This window comes from Lontra canadensis, unplaced genomic scaffold (genome assembly GCF_010015895.1).
Source record: "Lontra canadensis isolate GAN:19392208 unplaced genomic scaffold, GSC_riverotter_1.0 scaffold44, whole genome shotgun sequence".
Taxonomy (NCBI): Eukaryota; Metazoa; Chordata; class Mammalia; order Carnivora; family Mustelidae; genus Lontra; species Lontra canadensis.
The window spans coordinates 13,244,776-13,265,746 of record NW_022631038.1 but is presented as its reverse complement, the minus strand read 5'-3'; the positions used below and the strand labels follow the sequence as shown (position 1 = coordinate 13,265,746).

The 20,971-nt window shown below is 42.3% G+C and overlaps 1 protein-coding gene across 3 annotated transcripts in view; it reads right to left on the bottom strand.

The window, feature by feature from the left end:
• BCL2 (BCL2 apoptosis regulator) overlaps nucleotides 1-20,971 on the bottom strand; it is a 162,781-nt gene that overhangs the window by 81,593 nt on the left and 60,217 nt on the right. Inside the window, exon 3 of one of the 3 annotated variants that reach the window (XM_032872279.1) lies at nucleotides 6,689-6,836. The exons of the other annotated variants lie outside the window; for them this stretch is intronic. Within the exon in view, the coding sequence (XP_032728170.1) occupies nucleotides 6,828-6,836 (9 nt within the window). The 3' untranslated portion in view covers nucleotides 6,689-6,827. Of the gene's footprint in view, nucleotides 1-6,688; nucleotides 6,837-20,971 lie in introns of those variants that run through there. 3 annotated transcript variants of the gene reach the window in all.

The following is a 20,971-nucleotide window of genomic DNA, read 5'->3' as shown; positions in this document are numbered from 1 at the left end:
CGAGTAAGAAGAAAGAAGAAAGACCTTTAGAGACATTCAAAATGTGGATATATGTCTCTTGTGGGTCCATTTTGATAGGCTATACAGGCTGGGAGCCACAAAAATGAGTGAGTGGAAAGAAGATGGAATTTTATGCAATTCCACTTAAGACTGAGGGGCAGAGGGATGAAGTGGTAAAGGGAGCAGACAGTTGGGCTCCAGGCACAGACAGCAGTCCATCCACTGGGCCAGGTGGATCAAGAGAAAGACATACTGAGGGCCCACCACACTGCACTGGGTTTTAATTCTGATGACCTGCTGGAGGGCGTGATCCCTTAAGCAGTGGAATAAATCAGGAAAGGGGGTCCAAGTCAGAAGAAAGGCAATGGAAAGTTCTAGAATAACAAGAGATATCCCAGCATGACAGGTGTACAACAGGCCTAGAGAAAAGTTCAGTTAAAAGAAAAATGGAAGTCTGTAGAAAGGATGTCGCCAAGAAAATAAGTGGAACCAACAGATTACTGATGGAATTAGCCTTGTGGCAAAATGTACTTGTGAGGCTGTGCAAGATAGAGGAGAAATCTGCAACAGGTATGAAGAACACTAAGGAAATGAAAAAACAAGACAGATATTAACTTCATGAAAATTAAAAGTTCCACTGATAATGCTATTTACATAGGCAAAATAGGGAAAACACTAACGGTTGATTTAATTAAACACTGCAATATAATTATCTGGGAGAAAGCAGAAGGTAAGCAGTGGATACAGTTATGAAAGAAAGCTAGGTCCTTATTTACTAGAATAAAGTTATGGCATCATGAAGAAAATTGATAAAAAATTTTTAAAATGTATACATATTACTTAGGCATATGGTGATATACATATATATATATGTATATATAAAGTTATATCTGTCTGAAGAAAAAGCTAAAATATAGAAAGTGATGTTCTTTAGGAGGGGGACTGGGCAAGGCAGGGTAGGGAAGAATTTGTTCCCACAGAAATGAAGGAAACAGCCCATAAGTAAATATGTACAAGGATGTTTTTCTCTACAATGTTTATGGGGACATAAAACAAATAACGTTAAGTGTTCGCCCATAGTGTGGAATAGTTCAATAAATCGTAGAATAGCCATACCTTAGAATTTACTTAGCTATTTGTAAAAACTGGTTAAATTTCTATCTATTTATCTGGAAGGATATCATGAATATGTTACTAAAAGAGCAAGACAGGTTGTGCAGTAATGCATATGGTATGTTTGGATTTTTTTGCAAACAAAACCAAAATACTGTTATTTAATTTATATGGATATATATGTGTCATTAGTTTATATGAGCTTCAAGAAATGTATGGAAGGATGCATGCCAGATGTTTACGTTGTTTACCTTAGGAAGACAAGAATGGAAAGCGCAGGGGAAGATTAAGAAAAAAAATCAACCACAGGAAAATAGAGATATGAGAAATATAAAAAAATGGTTAGGAGACATAAGGAAGAGAATCCCAAAGTCTAACACACATTTAACAGTGGGCTAACGAAGCTGTAACAAACACAGCTGGGGAGAGACAATAATCAGAGATTAGGATCGAGAATTTTTCGGAATTGATGAATATTAGGAATCCTTAGATTTAAGAAGCATATTAAAACCCAGACAGGATTGTGGTGAAACTGCTGATCATCAAAGACAAGGACAAAAAGAAAAAAAGTCTATAGAGCATTTGAAGAGAAAAAAATAGACACATCTAAGCAAACAACAGACGAGTCCAAACTCCACCTCATCAATGATAGGTGCTGGAAGGCAATGAAGTAATCATTTCAAATGCCGAGGAAACGTAGCTACAAAGAATTCTATACCTAGAAAATTATTATTCACGATGGAGGATAAATTAAAGATATTTTCAGATAGAGATTGAGAAACATGGTTTAATATTCTCAAATCCATGATGAAATAACCACCCCACGATGTACGTCAGTTAGAGGTATTTGAACTGAGAAAGGATGAACAGAAGCATCATCTGTAACATTTACTGAGGGCTTACTCTGTACTTTACTGCATACCAGGCACCACTCTAAGTAATTTACAATAAAACTGGGATTCAAATTCAGGCAGTTTGCTTTTAGATCTCATGCTCTTAACTACAGTGTAAATAAAATGGCATATATTTTGATAAATTTTAAAAAGTAGATTCGTTAAAAGAAAAAAGTGGTTGGGGACAAAAAGAAACAAAATGAAAGATGATAAAATATCCAATGGTGTCCTATCAGAACACATGAGAGAGAAAAACTTCATTAAAATGTTCTAAGGAGGCTATTATATTGCTTTGGAAGCAAACAGAGATAGAGATTAATTTTAGGCTCTGTTTACTCAAAAACAATTTTTAGGTTTAAGGGTAGCAGCTAAAATAATGGAACAAATCACCTACATTACAACTCAAGAGGAAAACAGCAATCCTTTTTTTAGTGGTATAACTGTATTTATTGTGCCTGGGACATAAGGTGAGGGAGAAACCTCAAGGGGAGGAAGGTGGGAAAAGTCTGGAGCTCCGGTGAGAGGCACGAATGTATCTGCTGGGTTCATCACATAATGATAGGGAGGGCTCTGAATCCATCACTCCCTCTGTTTCTCCCCTGGGCTTCTTGAGCTTCCTGAACATGGTGGAATCTCCACGACCACCCACCCAAGTCCCGTGACTCTGCCTCATCCAGCTCACACACCAGCTCTGGATCACCACACCCATGGGACTGCCTGCCTGCGCTGCCCCATTCAGGACTCCTTGGAGACTGGAGTGTGGGAGGCTTCCAGCTCCGGGTGAAAGGTGATATCCGCTCACACACCTCCTGCTGGACAGCCACTGCAAAACTGACCCTCTCCTCAATCTAAGGTGACCCCAGGTCGGGATCAGGCAGACTGCTCAGTGACATCCTCAGTCCCTGGTGTCAGGTGCTACAAGAGGATCATGACCTTGCCATTTACTGGGCTACGGGAAAACCCCGGCCTTCAGCTTGCACTTTCATCTTTTAATCCATTTCTTCCTTCTCCTGTAGTTTCTTCTGCTCTTCCTTCTCTTCCCCCTTCACAGGATCAGCCACCAGAGTATCCAAAGGGGCCTTCGTGTTGCTCAGGTTAGCTTCACTGAGAGCTGGATCCTTCACTAATGTTCCCAGCTCGGAAGTCTTCTTGGGGAAATAACTCCTGAATAGGTCCTCTGTCTTCACAGAACCTATCCACTTGGGCTTGGGATTCAGGCTAGACCCTGAGTGTGGTAGCCATGGCCAGGGGGCCTAGCACTGCACAAGGAGCAAGTCGTAGACACAGGGAAAGGAAAGCAAGATCAACAGGGAAACTCAAGCCATCTAATAAAAGAAAAGGAAGAAAAATTAAGTAGAGAAGGAGCACGGCATATCAAAAACATTTGAGTTCCTAGTGAATTCCAAATATATGACTTATTAAATAAATGTAAATGGCTTAAACTAATCTATTAAAAGGCAGAAATCTTCAGATTGAATTTTGTAAAACTCTAGTTGTTTACAAGAGAGAAGCCTAAAACATAATGTCACAGCAGCACTACACATAAAATAATGTATTCAAAGTATAAGTGTCCCTACAAATAATAAATATTCAATAAATATTTCTTTTAATTGAATAAACAAATGAGTCCAATCAAGTACACTTCAGAGGCAAGAGCATTTGCTGGGGAATAATGAGGGTCATTGCTTAACAATAAAAGCATATTTACCAGGAAGTCTGCTGTATACCTATCAGTACAGTGTCAAGTATATATATGGCAAAAGCTGAGTTAATTCTTTGAATGTTACAATTCAAAATTATAGCAAGAGATTTTAGCACACATCTCATGAAATCAATAGACCAAGCCAATAAAGAAGAAAAAGATACAGAAGATTATAAAATGTATCTTAAAAACTTGATCTAATGGATATGGAAAGAGAACCTTCCACCCAATAAAGAATATACACAAAATGTTTACAAAAATTGACCAGGTTCTAGGCCACAGAGTAAGTCCCAACAAATTTCAAAGAACTGCTAACATTAGACCACAACCATCAACCAAAATACAATAAAAGTTGAAATCAATAAGAAAACCACAGCCACCAAGCCCAAGTACATTTGAAATTTCAAAAACACACTAAGTTATTAATATGAAGTAGAAATGAAAGTATCAAAACATTTAGAACTGAACAATAGTTGAAACCCTAGACTTCAGTAGAAGGAATGCTTAGCATTAAATGCAGTATCAGAAAACAAGAAGAACTTAAAATTATGAAGATAAAGAGCAATAAAATAAAGACAATGGAAGAAAATGCTTTTCCTACAAATGGACAAAGAAGTAGGAAGGCAATAGTAATAACAACAACAAATCAATAAAGTAAAAACAAAGAAACAATATAGCGTAGGAAGAAAACAAAGGTTGATTTTTTAAAAAAGACTAATAAAATAGGTAGATAGTCAACAAGAATGAATTTGAGAAATAAAGGAAGGCAGAAACAAACACTATTAGGCATAAAAAACCCCATAACTCTAAATACAGTAATTATTCTTTTAAGTATGAGAATTCTGTTCTCTGCTTCAAAGCAATAAATCTAAAAACAGATGAAATAAAAAATCTCCTAGAAAAATATGTTACCAAAATTGACACACAAAAAATAGAGAAACAGCAAATGCTTCTCAATGTATTTTTATAAGTTCAGTCTAGAGCTGGATTTTAGAAATAGACTGACAGTTCAAAAAAGGAAAGCTGTAAGTCAATCTCAGTTCAAAATATCAATGCAAAAATCCTAAATAAAATATCAGCAAAGAGATTCAGGAGTGTGGTGTGTGTATAAGTCTATACTATTTCTTTAAAAATATATATGATTTTTAAACTGACATATATGATGTATCATATATACCATGTTTATCACATGATTAATGTGTGATAGTGTGTGTGTGTGTGTGTGTGTGTGTGTATTTGTGATGACTTAGTAGGGTTTATTCTGGAAGCTCAAGAAAGATTTAACATTAGCTAATGTCATTCAGCACACTTACAGATTAAAAAGGAAAAACTAAATAATCATGTCAATAGATGTAGGAAAAAGTATTTAATGAAATTTAACACCACTTCACAATTTTAAAATGCAATGAAATACCTAGCCAACCAAGAACAGAAGGAAGTTTTAACTAAGAAGTAATTTCTACGAAGAACCTACATTTAACTCCAGGAACACATTTCCTTTAAAGTCAGAAAGTAGACAAATATGCTTTCTTCAGCACCCCTCCATTCATCATTGTGCGAGATACAGAGCTGATGCAATAAAGCAAGAATAAGGAGTAAGAGAAATAAGGATTAGAAACAGAGAAACAAAAGAAGCATTATTTGCAGATGATAAGACTGTCTACATAAGAGAATCCAAAAGAAACTACAAACAATTATAAGTAATAAGAGAGTTTGGCAAGAACACTGGAGACAAGATTAATATACAAACACTCATGACATCCTTATCAGCAACAATCAATTAGAAAATGTAGTTTTTAAAACATTCCATTAGCTATAGCAATAAACTATGACAAACCTCGGAATAAATCTAAAGCAAATTATTAAACTTCACTGAAAGTCATAAGACCTAAATAAACAGATATATATCACACTCAGAGAGTTGAAGATTCAACATCAATATTAATTCCTTTTAAGTTAATATATAAATTTAATGTAATTCATATTAAAATCCCAGAAAGCCTTTTCATGGACATTTTTAGCTGGTTTAAAAATTCACATAGAAGAAAAAAAATTCACATAGAAGAATTAAGGTCAAAAAACACCCAAGACAATATTTTTTTTTTTTTAAAGATTTTATTTATGTATTTGACAGACAGAGATCACAAGTAGGTAGAGAGGCAGGCAGAGAGAGAGGAGGAAGCAGGCTCCCTGCTGAGCAGAGAGCCCGACATGGGGCTTAATCCCAGGACCCTGGGATCATGACCTGAGCCAAAGGCAGAGGCTTAACCCACTGGGCCACCCAGGCACCCCCAAGACAATATTGAAAAAGTGTAAAGTGGGCACTGTCCTGCTAAATATTAAGACATTAATTTAAGCCTTATAATTCAGACACATTAGGATTGGGGCAGACATAGATAACTACACCGATGTAATAGAGAGAGCCCCTCCATGTATCAGAACTTGAGATGAGACAGAGGTAGCATAATAAAACTGTGGGAAAAGGTTGAACTATTTAATAGATGGTTTGGGACAACTGGTTATTCATATGGGAAAAAAATAGACTCAAATCCACCCTATATGCACAAATGAGTTCTGAGAGAATTATAGTTAACTTTAAAATGTTAGGGAAAAATACAGTCACTATTTTTATAATCTTGGGCTAGGGAATGGTACAATGGAAAAAAAAAAAAGGAAAAAAGTGGTAATAAATTTGATTTTAAAACTCCAGTGACAAAAGACACCAAAAAGACAAAGCTTAACTGCAAGAAATAGACTGAGAGATAGAAGATTTAAAAAAAAAAAAAAAAAAAAAGCCAATTGGGACAACATCAAAATAAAAGGCTTCTGTAGAGCAAAGAAAACCATAAAAAAAACTAAAAGATAACCTACAGAATGGGAGAAGAGCTCCACAAATAACATATCCAATAAAAGGTTAGTATCCAAAATATATAAAGAACTTACACAACACCAAAAAAACCCACAAACAATGCAATTTAAAAATGGGCCGAAGACATGAACAGACATTTCCCCAAGGAAGACATCCAGATGGCCAACAGATACATGAAAAGAAGCCCAACATCACTCACTGTCAGAGAAATGCCAATCAGAACCACAACGGGCTCTCCCCCTCACCTCTGTCAGGATGGCTAAAATCAAAAACACAAGAAACAAGTGTTGACACGGATGTGGGGGAAAAAGGAACCCTCGTGTACTGTTGGTGGGCCTGCGAACTGGTACAACCACTGTGGAAAAGAGTATGGAGATTCCTCAAAAAATTAAAAAGAGAATTACCATATAATCCAGTCATTCCTCTACTGGATATTTATCCAGAGAGAATGAAAACACTAATTCAAGAAGATATCCGCACCCTTGTGTTTAGTGCAATGTCATTTACAATAGCCAAATTATGGAAGCAGCCTACGTGCCAATCGATAGATGAATGGATAAAGATGAGGTGTGTGTGTGTACGTACATAATATATTCCACACAATGGAATATCACTCAGCCATAAAAAAGAACGGAATCTTGCCATTTGCAGCAACGTGGTTGGGTCTAGAGAGTATACTGCTAAGTGAAGTCAGTCAGTCAGAGGAAGGCAAATACCATGTGGTTTCACTCATGTGTGGAATCCAAGAAACAAAACAAATGAACAAAGAGAAAAAGAGACAAACCAAAAAAGAGACTCCTGACCACAGAGAACAGCCTGAGGGGAGGAGAGGTGAGTGGGGCGGGGGAAACAGGTGAAGGGGAGTGAAGAGTACACTTTAGAGGACGAGCACTGAGTAACGTACAGAAGTGTTGAATCACTACGCTACACGCCTGAAACTAATATAACACTGTATGGGAACGGTCCTGGCATTTTAAAATCCAGGATTTTTTTAATCTATAAAGATAAAAACAATCCACTACAAAAAAAAAATGATCAAAGTTTACGAAGAGGTAATATGTAGAAAAAGAAATACCCACCACCAACGTTCATGAGGAAGAAAAGCAGAACCTCACCAGGAATCAGAGAAATAGAAATCAATACCAGAGTAAGATACCTTTACAGTCCATCAGATAAGCAGCACATAAAGGCCTGATGAGGCCAAGCTGGAGAAGACACGGAGCAAGGAGACGCCCTCCCCCCACACTGCGGGGAGAGCAACCTGGTAACGTCCACTGAGGTTGATGATGTTTCTGCCCTCAGACCCAGAAACTGCACGTCTGCCTCTACACCTTTGAGAAGAAATGATATCAGGGTGAGGTAGGAAGAGACTAACTGTAACACTTGCTATTAAAAAAAAACCACAAAAAACCTTTAAGACTTTATTTTGGGGGCGCCTGGGTGGCTCAGTCAAACATCTGCGTTTGGCTCAGGTCACGGTCTCTGGGTCCTGGGATCAAGGCTCACGGCTGAGCAGGGAGCCTGCTGCTCCCTGTCCCCCCACCCCTCCTCCCCTCCCTGTGCTTGCTCTCTCTCAAATAAATAAATAAAATCTTTTTACAAAATATTTTATTTTTTTTAAAGATTTTATTTATTTATTTGACAGACAGAGATCACAAGTAGGCAGAGAAGCAGGCAGAGAGAGGAAGGGAAGCAGGCTCCCTGCCGAGCAGAGAGCCCGATGTGGGGCTCGATCCCAGGATCCTGGGATCATGACCCGAGCTGAAGGCAGAGGCTCAACCCACCAAGCCACCCAGATGCCCTGAAAAGAGATTTTATTTTAAGTAATCTCTACACCCAACATGGGGTTCTAATTCACAACCCTGAGATCAAGAGTCACATGCTCTACCAACTGAGCCAGCCCAGCACACCTATAAAAAAATCTTCAAAAAATGTAATACACACACACACACACACGCACGGATACACATGCACACATCCAAAAGAAACCCTTCCACAAGCGTCCAAAGCACGTGTGCATGTTGTAGCATTGTCTGCAATGTCACGAAGTTAGAAACGAGTATAATATTCTTCAAAAGGGCATTTTAAAAATTAGAAACAACTCTAATGTCCTTCCTCTGATTGAATAGTACACAGCATGGAACACGGATGAGGTAGCGGGGCCATCTTTCTCAACAGATTAATCTTACAAATATAAGGCAGACCACAAACCCAATGAGATCACTGAAAGCTTAAAAACATTTAAAAATATACAGACCGCCTATGGATACATGCGTGTAAAAGATGCTGTCGCTCACGGTAATAATAAGCATCCAACTGAAACGGACGCTGGGAAGGGCGAAGGGGAATGGGACTGGGAAGTGCTTTCTCTCTCTTTTTTACAGGTGGGTGGGAAGGTGTAAAGCACATATGGCATAAAGATATGACAAAACGATAACACACACGCATTTGCTATCTTATTCGCCATATTTCCTGTTTGCCTGAAATTGTTCATAATAAAAAAATATTGTGTTCAGCACATTATAAAGATACCAAGAGACATCATCCCTTTTCCTGGGAGCCCTCTAAGGCAGCCGGGGCAAGTGGTACTCTCAGGGACCAATGACGAAGGTGAGGGAGGAGCAGGCAGGCGGGCACACAGTTGACCGCCCGTGGGCTCGGAGGCCCCGGGCATCACAGCGCGACGCTCACTCCACTCTTGCAGTCATTTATGTAACACAGGGAGCTGGGACATGGCGCAATTTAGGATAGGGTCGGGGGCTGAAGGAGAAGACAGGCTCTTCCCTTCTGGAACAAACCGCAGCCTGAGGAAGGGCCATGACATAACTTGATAAAAAGGGAAGAAGACAGGCTGGCCCAGTCATCTGACAGCTTTTCAATGAATCCGTAATTCTTTCATGGAGAGGCTGACCCTTCACTGTGCACCTGCTGAGGAGGAGGAAGGGAGAAAAGTGACCTCGGTTCTGGCCGCTTCGCCTTCGGAGCCCAGCACCCCGGGCAAACAGGATGCTGCCATCGGGATGCAAGCTTCAGGTCTGGGCCGGGATTGCTCCCTTCCATGCTCTGCCTTTCGGCTCTTTCAGACTGAGAAGGTGGACTGCCATCTCGAGGCCAGTGAAATTCTAGAATCTACCTCCCCTGTTTTTCAGGATGTGTTTTCTCGTTTCTTTTAAAATCTGAAACAGGGCTTCTGCATTTAGTATTTGCACAGGGTTTTGAGGCTCAGTCCCGGCCATGTCCCAGCTATGTTCTTTTCCCCTGGGTGACATACACCGAATGCCCAGTAAACACTCCTCTTCCCCCTGCTCCCCAGTGCCGTCCCCACTCTTGGAGTCTGGGAACTGTTAGGTATGGAGATCACAGGACTGTAGCTTTAACTGAGCAGCAAGCAATAAGCGCCGTTCCGTCCCTATAATCACACATGCCAAGGGGAGGTTTGGGGAGCGGGAGGCTGGGGTTCCCGACCAACAACTCAGGCCCTGAAGCAGCACTACACGCACATTTTAGGCTGGGAATAAGAAAGAATTTCCTGGTTGTTGGAACTGCCAAATCGTAGGGTGGGTAAGCAAGGGAGGTTCCAGGATCTCCTCTAGAGATGGTCAGAAACCCGATACAACTTCACGTATCGGAGACGACTTTCTGCAATCCTGCCTGGAGACAGAAGGACCCTGTGTCTGATCGGCCCTCGTTCCCAGGCACCGGCTCTGGCCTCTTGCCTTCCCCTACTCTTCTCATTATTATATATGCTATGCTAATATATATGCTATATATATTACCTATTATATACATGTACATATACATATAAGATATATCCTGTAGAACTTCTTACACTGCATTGTCAGCCCACAGGCTTGTTTTCATGCCACCCCTTGCCTCCTCACACCTCTCCTTGTTATTTTACAGAAAGCTGGGCAAAGGTCAGAGTTGCCCAATTACCCACACATAGTTTGGTGGTAGCATCAGATACCCAGGCAAAACAGAGCGATGATTCCAATTCCAGTCTCAACCCCAAAGCTGGATGGCAAGGGAGAAAATTAGCTGTTGCTAACAATCCGTGATAAATGAAAATAGGAGCCCAGTAATTAATTTTAAATAGATTTTTAAAAGAATCGTTGGCCCTATTTCATGAAGAATACAGAGTTTCAAAAGTGTTCATTCCAGGGCTGGATTTTTTTTTTCTTCCCCTTTCTTCTGGCTTAAACCCCAAATGGCTAAGATCCGAGTCTGAATAAACAGTGTGGGTGGTGACCGTTCTGTGAGGCCCGGTAGAGGATGCAATCACTTTCTTCCTCGGTTCAGCATTAAATCATGTGAAACTAGCCTGATCGCGCCCCAGAACTTCTACTCAGTACATGGAGGGCTGGAGAGAGTATACGCTTCCCTGCTTCTCGGGGAGGGAAAAAAAAAATTAATTCTCCCAGCAGCGAATGTTTAATTATATATAAAGTTCATTGACCCCACAGGCGGCTGTCAGATGATCTTGCGAAGGCCTGTGAAGGCATCCCAGGAATGCAGTGATGTGGGCAGAAACCGAGTGGATTCATGCCACCGAACGCTTTTGCAACGGGACAGAATCAGCGGCCGTCCAGAAAGGCTCCAGTGAAAACAGGGCTCCAGGATAATCAGTAATTTAATCTCACCTATGCATTTCTAGGCCTTCAAAAGTGAGCGTTCTAAATCAGAACTAGGGAAAAATCCCACAGGGAGGGAACCCATGACGACGGGTGAAGTAATTCTGTTTGCTGGTTACAGCACAGCTGGCTGGAAAGACAGGCATCCACAGGGACTTTTCCCCCCTGTTTTAGAAGTAATGCTTTCTGACTTCCCAGCTACTGACATGAGAAGATGATGACGATGAAGCAATCCCATTCATAAGTATACTGTGGGGCTTGGAGGGGACGGCAGCTCTCTTGCTGTAGATGGTTTGGACAGAATGCGGCCCTTGAGTGTGCACGCGGCGTGTATGGGTTTGTCCGAGGCTGGACAGCCCCCTCCAGGCTAATGGATGGGAAGGGGACAAGCCAGGTGGCCTTCTGGGGCCCGTCTCCCTCTTGCAGTCTCTAGCCAGGGCACACTCCTGAAGACTGGTCCGCAGGCTACGGTGAGAGCCAGCAGTGGGAACCATTCAGAGACAGGATGGTTTGGGCTTCGTGGAAAGGGGAGGCCAAGGCCCCCAGAGACTTTCCTGGGGCCAGCACCGGGGGTTCTCCTACTTAGAGGGAGGCAATATGGAACATTCGGCCTTGGTGCTTCCTAAGATTCAAATGACCTGGTAGGGGTCCAATATTATTTTTAAGTCGCTTTCACACCAGCCAGGGTCCATCAGTCAAAACACTATGCTTCCTGTGGGGAAAACGTCATAGGGTCGTACTCCCAAACCCAATGAAGCCGCATTCTCTCCAGCATCTTCATCGTTATGAGTATAGAGAGAATGGACAGCCAGAATTTCGCCAACAATTCTGCTCCTCTAATGGAAGCAGGATGGAAAGAGTCTCACTTATTTCATTTTTTTAGATTAACCTGAACTTCTCAGGTCTTTTACCAAAATCAGCCACTTCGCTTGTGAATGCACCATGTAGGTCTGCATTCAATTCATGTTAAACCAACAGATATTTGAAAAACACAAATAACGGGGTAGGCACTAGTGGTGATATGAAAATCAAAAAGGCATGAACCCTGCCCTCACACAGGTCAGGAATGAAGAGGCAGACACCGATTGTGGAAGGGTTCAGGAAGCTTCCTGCACGCAAACTACCCAGGGTGTGGTGGCATTTGACCTGGACCTTTACCAAAAGCAGCATGTCCACGTGTACACGGCGGCACAGTGGAGAGAAAAGAGAGAGAACTGTCACAGAGTCATGCGTATTCACAGTGGCATTCTGAAATTTTACCTCGTTTTAAATTCATCTGACATGAAGATCCCTTCCTTAAGGCCCACACCATCTCAGATTCCTTGGGTCAGTGAACAGTTAGTAAAAAAGGAAAAAGAATTTCTTCTGTCTTCCCACCTAAAGAAGAAAGCCTTCCTTCAAACCTTTAAACATTTTCTAGAAATATGATTTCCCCTTAACTACAGGGGAAACATGCTTCCAGATAAAGAAATTTGGACGCTAAGTAATATCCTAAATCACTTCCACCTTTTGGATACTACAATTTATAAAATTCCATGAAGGAAATGACTCTTACTTCTTGTGAAGTTCCCACTGGGAAGTCGCTGTGAACCACAGTTACAAAAGCGATATCCTCTTGCTGGTCCCAATTCCTTCCCTTTGCCAGGGACCTTCATCCTCTGAACCACGCAGCGACTTAATTATTTCTCGCCCATAGTAGGTGCTGCAGTCTACCTGGTCGGATGGCTCTCAAAGTACAAGTCTTTGTTACACTCTAAATTCACGGACATTAGGGACTGTTTTATTCATCTTTATATTTCCCCGGAGTGTCTATAACATAGTGTTCAAAGAATCAATGAGTAAATAAATATCATGGAGATGTCTATGGCAGGGCTTGGAAAACTTTTTCAGTAAAGGGCCAGATAGTAAATATTTTAAGATATATGATCTTTATCATAACTACTCAACTCTGCTGCTATTATAGGAAAACAGCCACAGATAATCCATAAACAAAACGGGCATGGCTGTGTTCCAATAAAACTTTATCTACAAAAATATGTAGTAAGCCAGATTTGGTCCACAGAGCATGGTTTTTGAACCCCTGATCTATGGTGATTATCTCTGCCATAAACCTTAGTATATTCTCTAAATTTTCATATGTTCCCTATGATTATCAATAATTAGATAAAGTGCAGAAAATGTAAATATTTAAGAGTTGTTTTGGAACTCCATATTAATGAATCCACTTACTAAAAAAAAACAAAAAAACAACCAACCAGGAAAGTACATACAGAAATTAGCTGCTACTTCAAGTATATTTCATGGTGCCTTATTTTGTTTATCATATGCCTTTAAAAGGAACAATTCTTATCCCTCAAAAATGGGGTAGTAGTTTTGCCATTGACCTCATCATTACTGAGTAAACTTGATATAAGATCTCAGAGTTACTGGGTGAAGAGTCTGGTGCTGGGGCATGGTGAACTTGACACTTTCCTGGAAAGGGGGATAAATACACCCCCCTCGTTGATCTCTACCAGATCATTTAGTCTGATTTTCCTGCCAAAGGTTATTAATGCAGAAGATACATCCTCCTTTCTCTTGATGACCCTCTGGAAAACATCCAGCTACACAGAGCACAACAGAATTTCAAAAGCCCAGCAAACACAGAGAGAAGTAAAGGGCAGCTACGAGAATTTGATGAAAACAAGATGTCCCAGGCTGATCACCCTGACCTGGTTTGCGGGTGCCGCACCCACCCTTATTTGTCCTCTCACTGTCCAGCTACCTTTGCACACAATACAAGCCTTTAAGCAGCAGCTGCATCGGACGGTGGTGGGAGCTCAAAGGCTACAAAGGCGAAGGTCGACTGCTTGGTTTGGAAAAATTCAGCCAGTTGTTTTCATATGAGAAAATACACAGCAAACAACATACACATGGGCACCCACAGACATTTTTTGAGACGTGCTCCTCTAAGGTGTGGATCTTGAAACTGTGTCCGGCATCCCCAGGGTATCATGAAACAGTTCTAGAGGCTTCTCATAAGAAAGGAAAAAAAGAAAAGGAAAGTTTGAGCCTTTCTAAGCCTCTCCTCAGCACCGGGACCAGGTTCAAAAAATCAGAAGGATTCTGTGCCTCAAGAAAATGAGGAACGAATGACTTGCAAAAGGAATAGGAAACACTAACTGCAAATAGAAGGTACTCAGGTCAAAAGACCGGAGTTCAAATCTACCACGCTAAATCTACGTGAATTGAGGCAAATTATCTGACTTCAATGTAGCTTGTCCTTTTTAAACACAGGGCTAAGATATATATATACATATGTCTTAATAATATATAATTATATATTATATGTTTATATATTATTAATATATTACTATATATCAATACAATGCAGTAAAATTATATATATTATTATATAATTATTGATCATATATATATATAAAATGGTGAAGAAATGTGCAAAATGGAGAATATACCAGTGTACGGCCTGATTTATTTCACCAAATGTTGAGAATCTATCACGTGCCCATGTCAGAGTAGAAAACGAATACGCCACAGATTCTGAGCACAAAAAGCAAGGGACCATCCTTTACTGCTTCTTCCGCAACACCAGCCCAAAAACCATCCCCAATTCCTCTCTTCTGTTTATTCAATTTCCTATCCTTCTGATCTTGCCTTCTCACACGTCCCTCCTCCCTGCAACAGCCCCCTCCCTGCTACAAAACACGGAGGCCGTTCTCCTCCCTGTTTTACAGAACAGAGCTCCAGCCAAGAGCATCATGCACCTGGAGTGATATGATTTACACAGACTTCATTCATATTTCCTAAAATTGCCAACCGCTATGTCCCATGTGGCCATGGGACACAGGAGTCTTCTTGCCATCTTGGTTGGGGGTTAGATGTGTAAGATTCAAGACAGGAGTTCAGAGGGGGGATCGTGTGGAGTAGACACCGAGAGGGAATTATAAAGCCATGGCATGTCCAACGAGGCTGCTGACAATACTTAGGACAGCTCGGTCCGTCTCCATTACAACGGTCCTGGTGCCATTCTGCATGGGAAAAGTCACTGACCATGAACTGTACATGAACCAGCCACTGGCCAGGAAGGTCGTGTGAGCAGCAGAGTCAAGGCCCAGGAGTGAAAAGCAGAACTCATCACCCAGGACCCTCTTCTGCTTCCACCCCGAGAACCTGGCATAAGGTTGCAGAATCTCTGATCTTTGTTTCCTTTGAATCAGCCTTTTGGGCTGTGCCCACAGGACACAAACGAAGGACCGAAGAGAAAAAAAAAAATAATGCATGAATCACGGGACATATTTGACAAGTGTGATGCGCAATCTAGCACTGAGAGAGAGAGATGCTCTTGATCTTCCCTGAGGCTCCATGAGAACATGACTTGCTTCTCTCTTCTGGGTTCCATCTTCTTTAATACCAAAAACAACTTCTTGAAATGCAAGATCTTTGAAGAGTCCATCTCGAGATTTCCAGAGGGTTCATTTAAGCCAACTAAGTGGGCTCCTCTGATTAGTGTGCCTAGAACAATACAGGTAAAAATGTCTTTTAAATCAATCATTTGAAAGGTAGCTGCTAAGGAATGCTACTTAGGTTTCAGGAAACGGGCCCATGTGAGTTTCTTCCATCAGCCCCTGGCAGCATTCTGGGCAAAGCAAACCGAAAAGCTCGAGGAGAGAAAGAAACTCTCAGAGCCCGTGCCGGGCCCCTCTGCATTCCTTCTCTAAGCATCACAAGCCTGACGCGAGGCCACAGATGCAGCTTTTGGATGTCAGAGGCGGTGGGCAGATGTTTTCCCTTAAGTCCGCTGTCTCTCCCTCAATCTGTTTATAGCCGCCTCCCTGTCAGCCTGCACCTCCAGACCTCACTAAATGCACGTCCTAGAGGCTTCTTCCCGCCACACACGAAGAGGCACTTTTCAGTAATTTGCTCTCTCTTGTAGAAGGAGGAACGCATCCACTCACCAGGTAAACCGTTAACCCGTTTCCAGTGTGTTCCTCAGCCATCTTTAAGAAATACTGTAGGAAAAGTCCCCGTATAGAGGTTATGGCCCCAAAGCTGTGTGGCATGAAGGGGTCTTGCTCTTCTTAGAAGTAAACAACTGAAGTCCCATGATGGGTATGAGCCTCTTAAATCAGTTGGGTATCACTGATGGGCTCCCAGGATGGAAGTCAAGAGTGATTTATTCAAACCGGTGTTTTTGTTTTTTTGTTCTGGGCTTGCAAATGCTCTTCATACAAGTCAGACCAAGGATCTCCACCTGTAAGTCAATTACAAGTACCACGGAGGCAAACCAAGTGATAGATTGCACAGACTCATCCAAGCTTGCTCAAGATTCCTCCAGAATATGACCCGCTGGAGACGCAGGACGGTGTCCAAGGCTATTCCTCATACACAAAAGTGCCATGAAACAAAGAGTTTCTTGGTAGTGATGGAATCGTTCTGTATCCTGATGGAAGGGGTGGTTACAGGAACCTAGACCTGGGATGAAGTGCACACAGGGGTCCACACCCCAATGAGGGCATGTGCGATCTGAAGGAGGTCTGGAGATTTCATTCGTGTCAATTTCCCGGCGTTGGTAAGGTGTGTCCTCTACATACATTGGACTCGAAGCTCGAGTTAGCCAAGATGCTACCGCTGGGGTGGGGTGGGGGTGGAGGGGCTGGGTGGCTCAGTTGGTTGAGCGACTACCTTAGGCTCAGGTCATGATCCTGGAATCCTAGGATCGAGTTCCGCATCGGGCTCCCTGCTTGTCAGGGAGTCTGCTTCTCCCTCTGACCCTCCGCCTTCTCATGCTCGCTCTCTCTCTCTCTCAAATAAATAAATAAAATCTTCAAAAAAAAATATGCTACCACTGGGGGAAGCCAGATGAAGAGTACATGGGACCTCTCTGTGCTATTTTTGCAACTTCCTGTGGAGTCTATATTTACTGCAAAACAAAAAGTTTAAAAAGTGGCATGACAAAGTTAGCACTTCTCTGGCAATAGCTCGCCCACCTTAGCTTAATTGTATTTGAAGATCTAGGCTGCTGCTTTTTTCTATTCATAGTATTTTGAAGTATTTCCTATGACCTTTCTCTAAGAAACAAAATCAACCTATCTTCTCATCTGTACATCGTGGCCTCTCTGAATAGGAAGACGGTGGAGAGGGGCTGGGGAGAGGTGACGGGTTCTGAATGGCTCACACCAGGCTCACCAGCATCGGGCATCACAACCCGCGTTCTGAGAAGACAGCATCTTTCAGCTGGTTCATGGGGATTTCTCATGACATAGAGGTTTAAACTGTAATCAGGTCCTCGCTCTATGAGGCAAACAGAGATGAAGCCATTAGCTAAGGCACGGGGCGGAGAGAGGAGTCTAGGTCAGGCCAAGACCCGGCTCCTTTTTTTCTGTCTTCAAAAGCTTCTCCTAGGACTTCTCGTGGCTCTGCTTCACCTTACAGGCCTGGAGCCAAAGCAAGATCCCGTGACACTCCCGTGACTAATCCGGATGTGTCTTCCCCCTGCCCCAGCGACCGGGCATTATTCTCCCGTTGTGTGCCATCACCTTACCGTTCACTTTATTCATTTATCAGCTCTACCTCTGCACTCACATTTGTGCTCTAGGAGCAGCCCGTCCCCTCTGTTCGCCAGCATATCCCCAACACTGAGGACAGGGCAGTAACTATTTACTGCCTAAATGAGCGAGAAAATGAAGAACACATCTCTAAAACAATGGCCATTAGACCACGGCAATTCTCAAACAGATCATTACTAAATGACAAAGAGCCTTCATTAACAATCATTCGGGCTGGTTACATATACCAAGGTCATTTCACACTTGGCTAAGGGAGTAAACACGACAAAAATTTGAGTGGTGGTTTTTAATGCTAGCAGCGGAGTTCGAGAGCTATGGGAATCCCAATGGAAAGACATGATTCCTGCTGAATTTTCTGTTTGAGGTAGAAAGAGACCAGTAGTGGGTGAGGACATAGATGGGGAGGAGACAGGAACAACTATCTGAATACACACACACACACACACACACACAGACTCACGCGTGCGTGCACGCTCTCATTTCCAAAAATGTAACGGGAACTTGAGGCTTCCTCCACCTTTGTAGGTCAGCCTGCAATGAACGGGGAGTCTCTTGGCAGGGGACAGAAAAGCACCAGGGAGACAGGGATGGCGGGGATGGTGGCACAGGGAGGCAGAAAGAACAAAGGAGGAGCCCCTGTGAGACACTGAGAGTTTCCTGGATGATGTCACCACCTCCACTGCGTGGACTCCTAAGGGTCATGAGAGCTCAGGTATGAAGACTGCCCTGTCCCCAAATCATCAGTCTGGAGATGTCTTCCCCTGGAATAAGTCACATCACTGTTCAAAGCAGGAAAGGCTTTGGACAACCCACCATGCTCAAGATGTCAGAAGAAAATTCCTAGTGGGTTGTGTTTTTAGATGTGGTGACGTGTTTTAAGTACATGATCTGCTTTAGTGAGGGGAAAAAAATGGTCCCCTCAAAGACCCCTTAAAATCATGGAAATAAGAAGCAAGGAGGCCAACAACCCCCTAACTTTAAAAATATACCTGAAGCTGAGGAGCCTGAAGTTAGGCTTCTGATACCGAAGTCAGCCTGTGCTGACTGATTCCCCTTCATTTCACGCTTCTCTTAAAAGAAAACAGGCTGGACTGTTTCAGTAAATAACAAAAGGTCAGAGAAATGCTGCTCACAACATGAGCAAAATAACGGTGCAAACTGCCAAAATGTTTCCTCAGGCCTAAGAGGCAGAAAAAGCCAGTGGTGAGCGAGTCCACAGACCCCACTGGTGAGAAGAAAAGGTTCATCCCAGTAAACTCTGCCCCAAGGCCCATGTCCCATTCATGAGAAATGAAGACAGAGATGATGCCATCCAGGTCCAGCCAACATTTCAATTCCGCGTCCCCTCATAAAGAAGCAGGTTGCCTATGTGTGTAGTTCGTTTTTTTTCAGGTTTCTCTTCCTAGATTATATTTTGACTTGGGAGCCAAGTGTTGAAATGGTGGTCAAACCACTACGCTTTTACTCAAAAGCAAAACTCAGACTAAATTTGATTAAATCCCCTCCTGAATGAAACTTCGGACTAGTTTCACTCCAACCACCTAAGCTGTGACACTATACATTCATGTTATCTTCAGAATTTCTCTGAGGTGAACAGGATGCAAATACCATTATAAGAACTTGAAAGAGAGAGAGAGAAATACATTCAAGGCAGAAGCCAAGACCCATTGCCCTCAGGATATTGCCTCCATTGATTCCATGTCAGTAATCTGCTGGGGTAACTGTCTTCTGGTCAGGGCATCCCTACTCTTAGACTTGTGAACAACACAACACCATACGTGAAGCCTTGTCACCAGACTTATGGCAAAGACTGGATCTCATTCATCTCTGGCTTCCATGGGACCCTGTAAGTGCTCAACACTCAGCACGTTCAGTCGGTGAAGTCAACAGTATCCATATTATACACCATTCCTGGTTTAAATCCATAAAGCAGGGGCGCCTGGGTGGCTCAGTGGGTTAAGCCTCTGCCTTCAGTTCAGGTCATGATCCCAGAGTCCTGGGATCGAGCCCCACATCGGGCTCTCTGCTCAGCAGGGAGCCTGCTTCCTCCTCTCTCTCTGCCTGCCTCTCTGCCTACTTGTGATCTCTGTCAAATAAACAAATAAAATCTTTAAAAAAAAATAAATCCATAAAGCAGCGTTTTGCAAAATACATCCCATAAAATCCTAGTTGGACAAGATGTTACTTGGATGCCAAATAATTCTGTTTTCAGACTGAGTACATTTTGTAAATGCTTCTACAATTACTTACATTCCCCCCACTTCCAAATCATAATGTACATGCATGTAGGAAAGCTGCTGAGAAGTTCTACAGAAAAGAAACCTGTCCAGGTCAGCATTCCTCAAATGATTTTCAGAAACTTTGTCACAATTAGTGTCTATTACCGTCCTGAGGAACTAGTATTTTGTAGAGGATGAGTTGGGGAATGCTACCTTAGAGTAATTTCTGATGAACGGCTAATCTTTTCTAATCTGTCATTAAGTCTGATTGATTCTTCCTTCAGGATGTATTATTGGGGTTGATACCACCCATTTAATACCCTACTGTTAGTTTCTTATTCTTTAACCTATAGCTCTACAATATCACAGACTCACAGAAGGTCAGGTCTGGAAGTACTCTTAGAAATAATCATAAAGTGAAGGTCAACCCCTGAATTTAACAGAGTTGTTAACCAAGGCCTCTGCAGTGAAGACAGTGGCTTAAGATGTCATCATACAATACGTTTAGCTCCCTAAAAGCAAGGGTGGTGTCAAGTACTTCTGCTCCATTCTCCCATCCACACTGTGGACAGGAACTACAACAGGGGGCCCCAAGTGGGAAGGAGGGGGGGGGGTTGCCAACGGAAGCCATGGAAGACCATACGCATACACCTTGGTCCTCTCTCTGAGCTCCTGACCAGCTCTGTGGGTCAGGTATTTACATGACAAGGAAGCTCAAGACCACACAGCAAGCAGGTCGATGTCCCAGGATTTGAGCCAAGAACAGTCTGACTCCAAAACACATACTCCAACCAGTGCGTTCTAGTCCCTTCACAAAGAGGCCCTCAGTAAGGGCATGTTGAATCACACATCAAACCAGGAATCTTCATATCTGAAGTTAGGGGCAGAGACTATCGTCACTACTACAAGGAAGAACACAAAGTTAACCTTTGCTTCCCATCAAAATATTCCATCATTTGTGAATATGAAGAAGAGCAT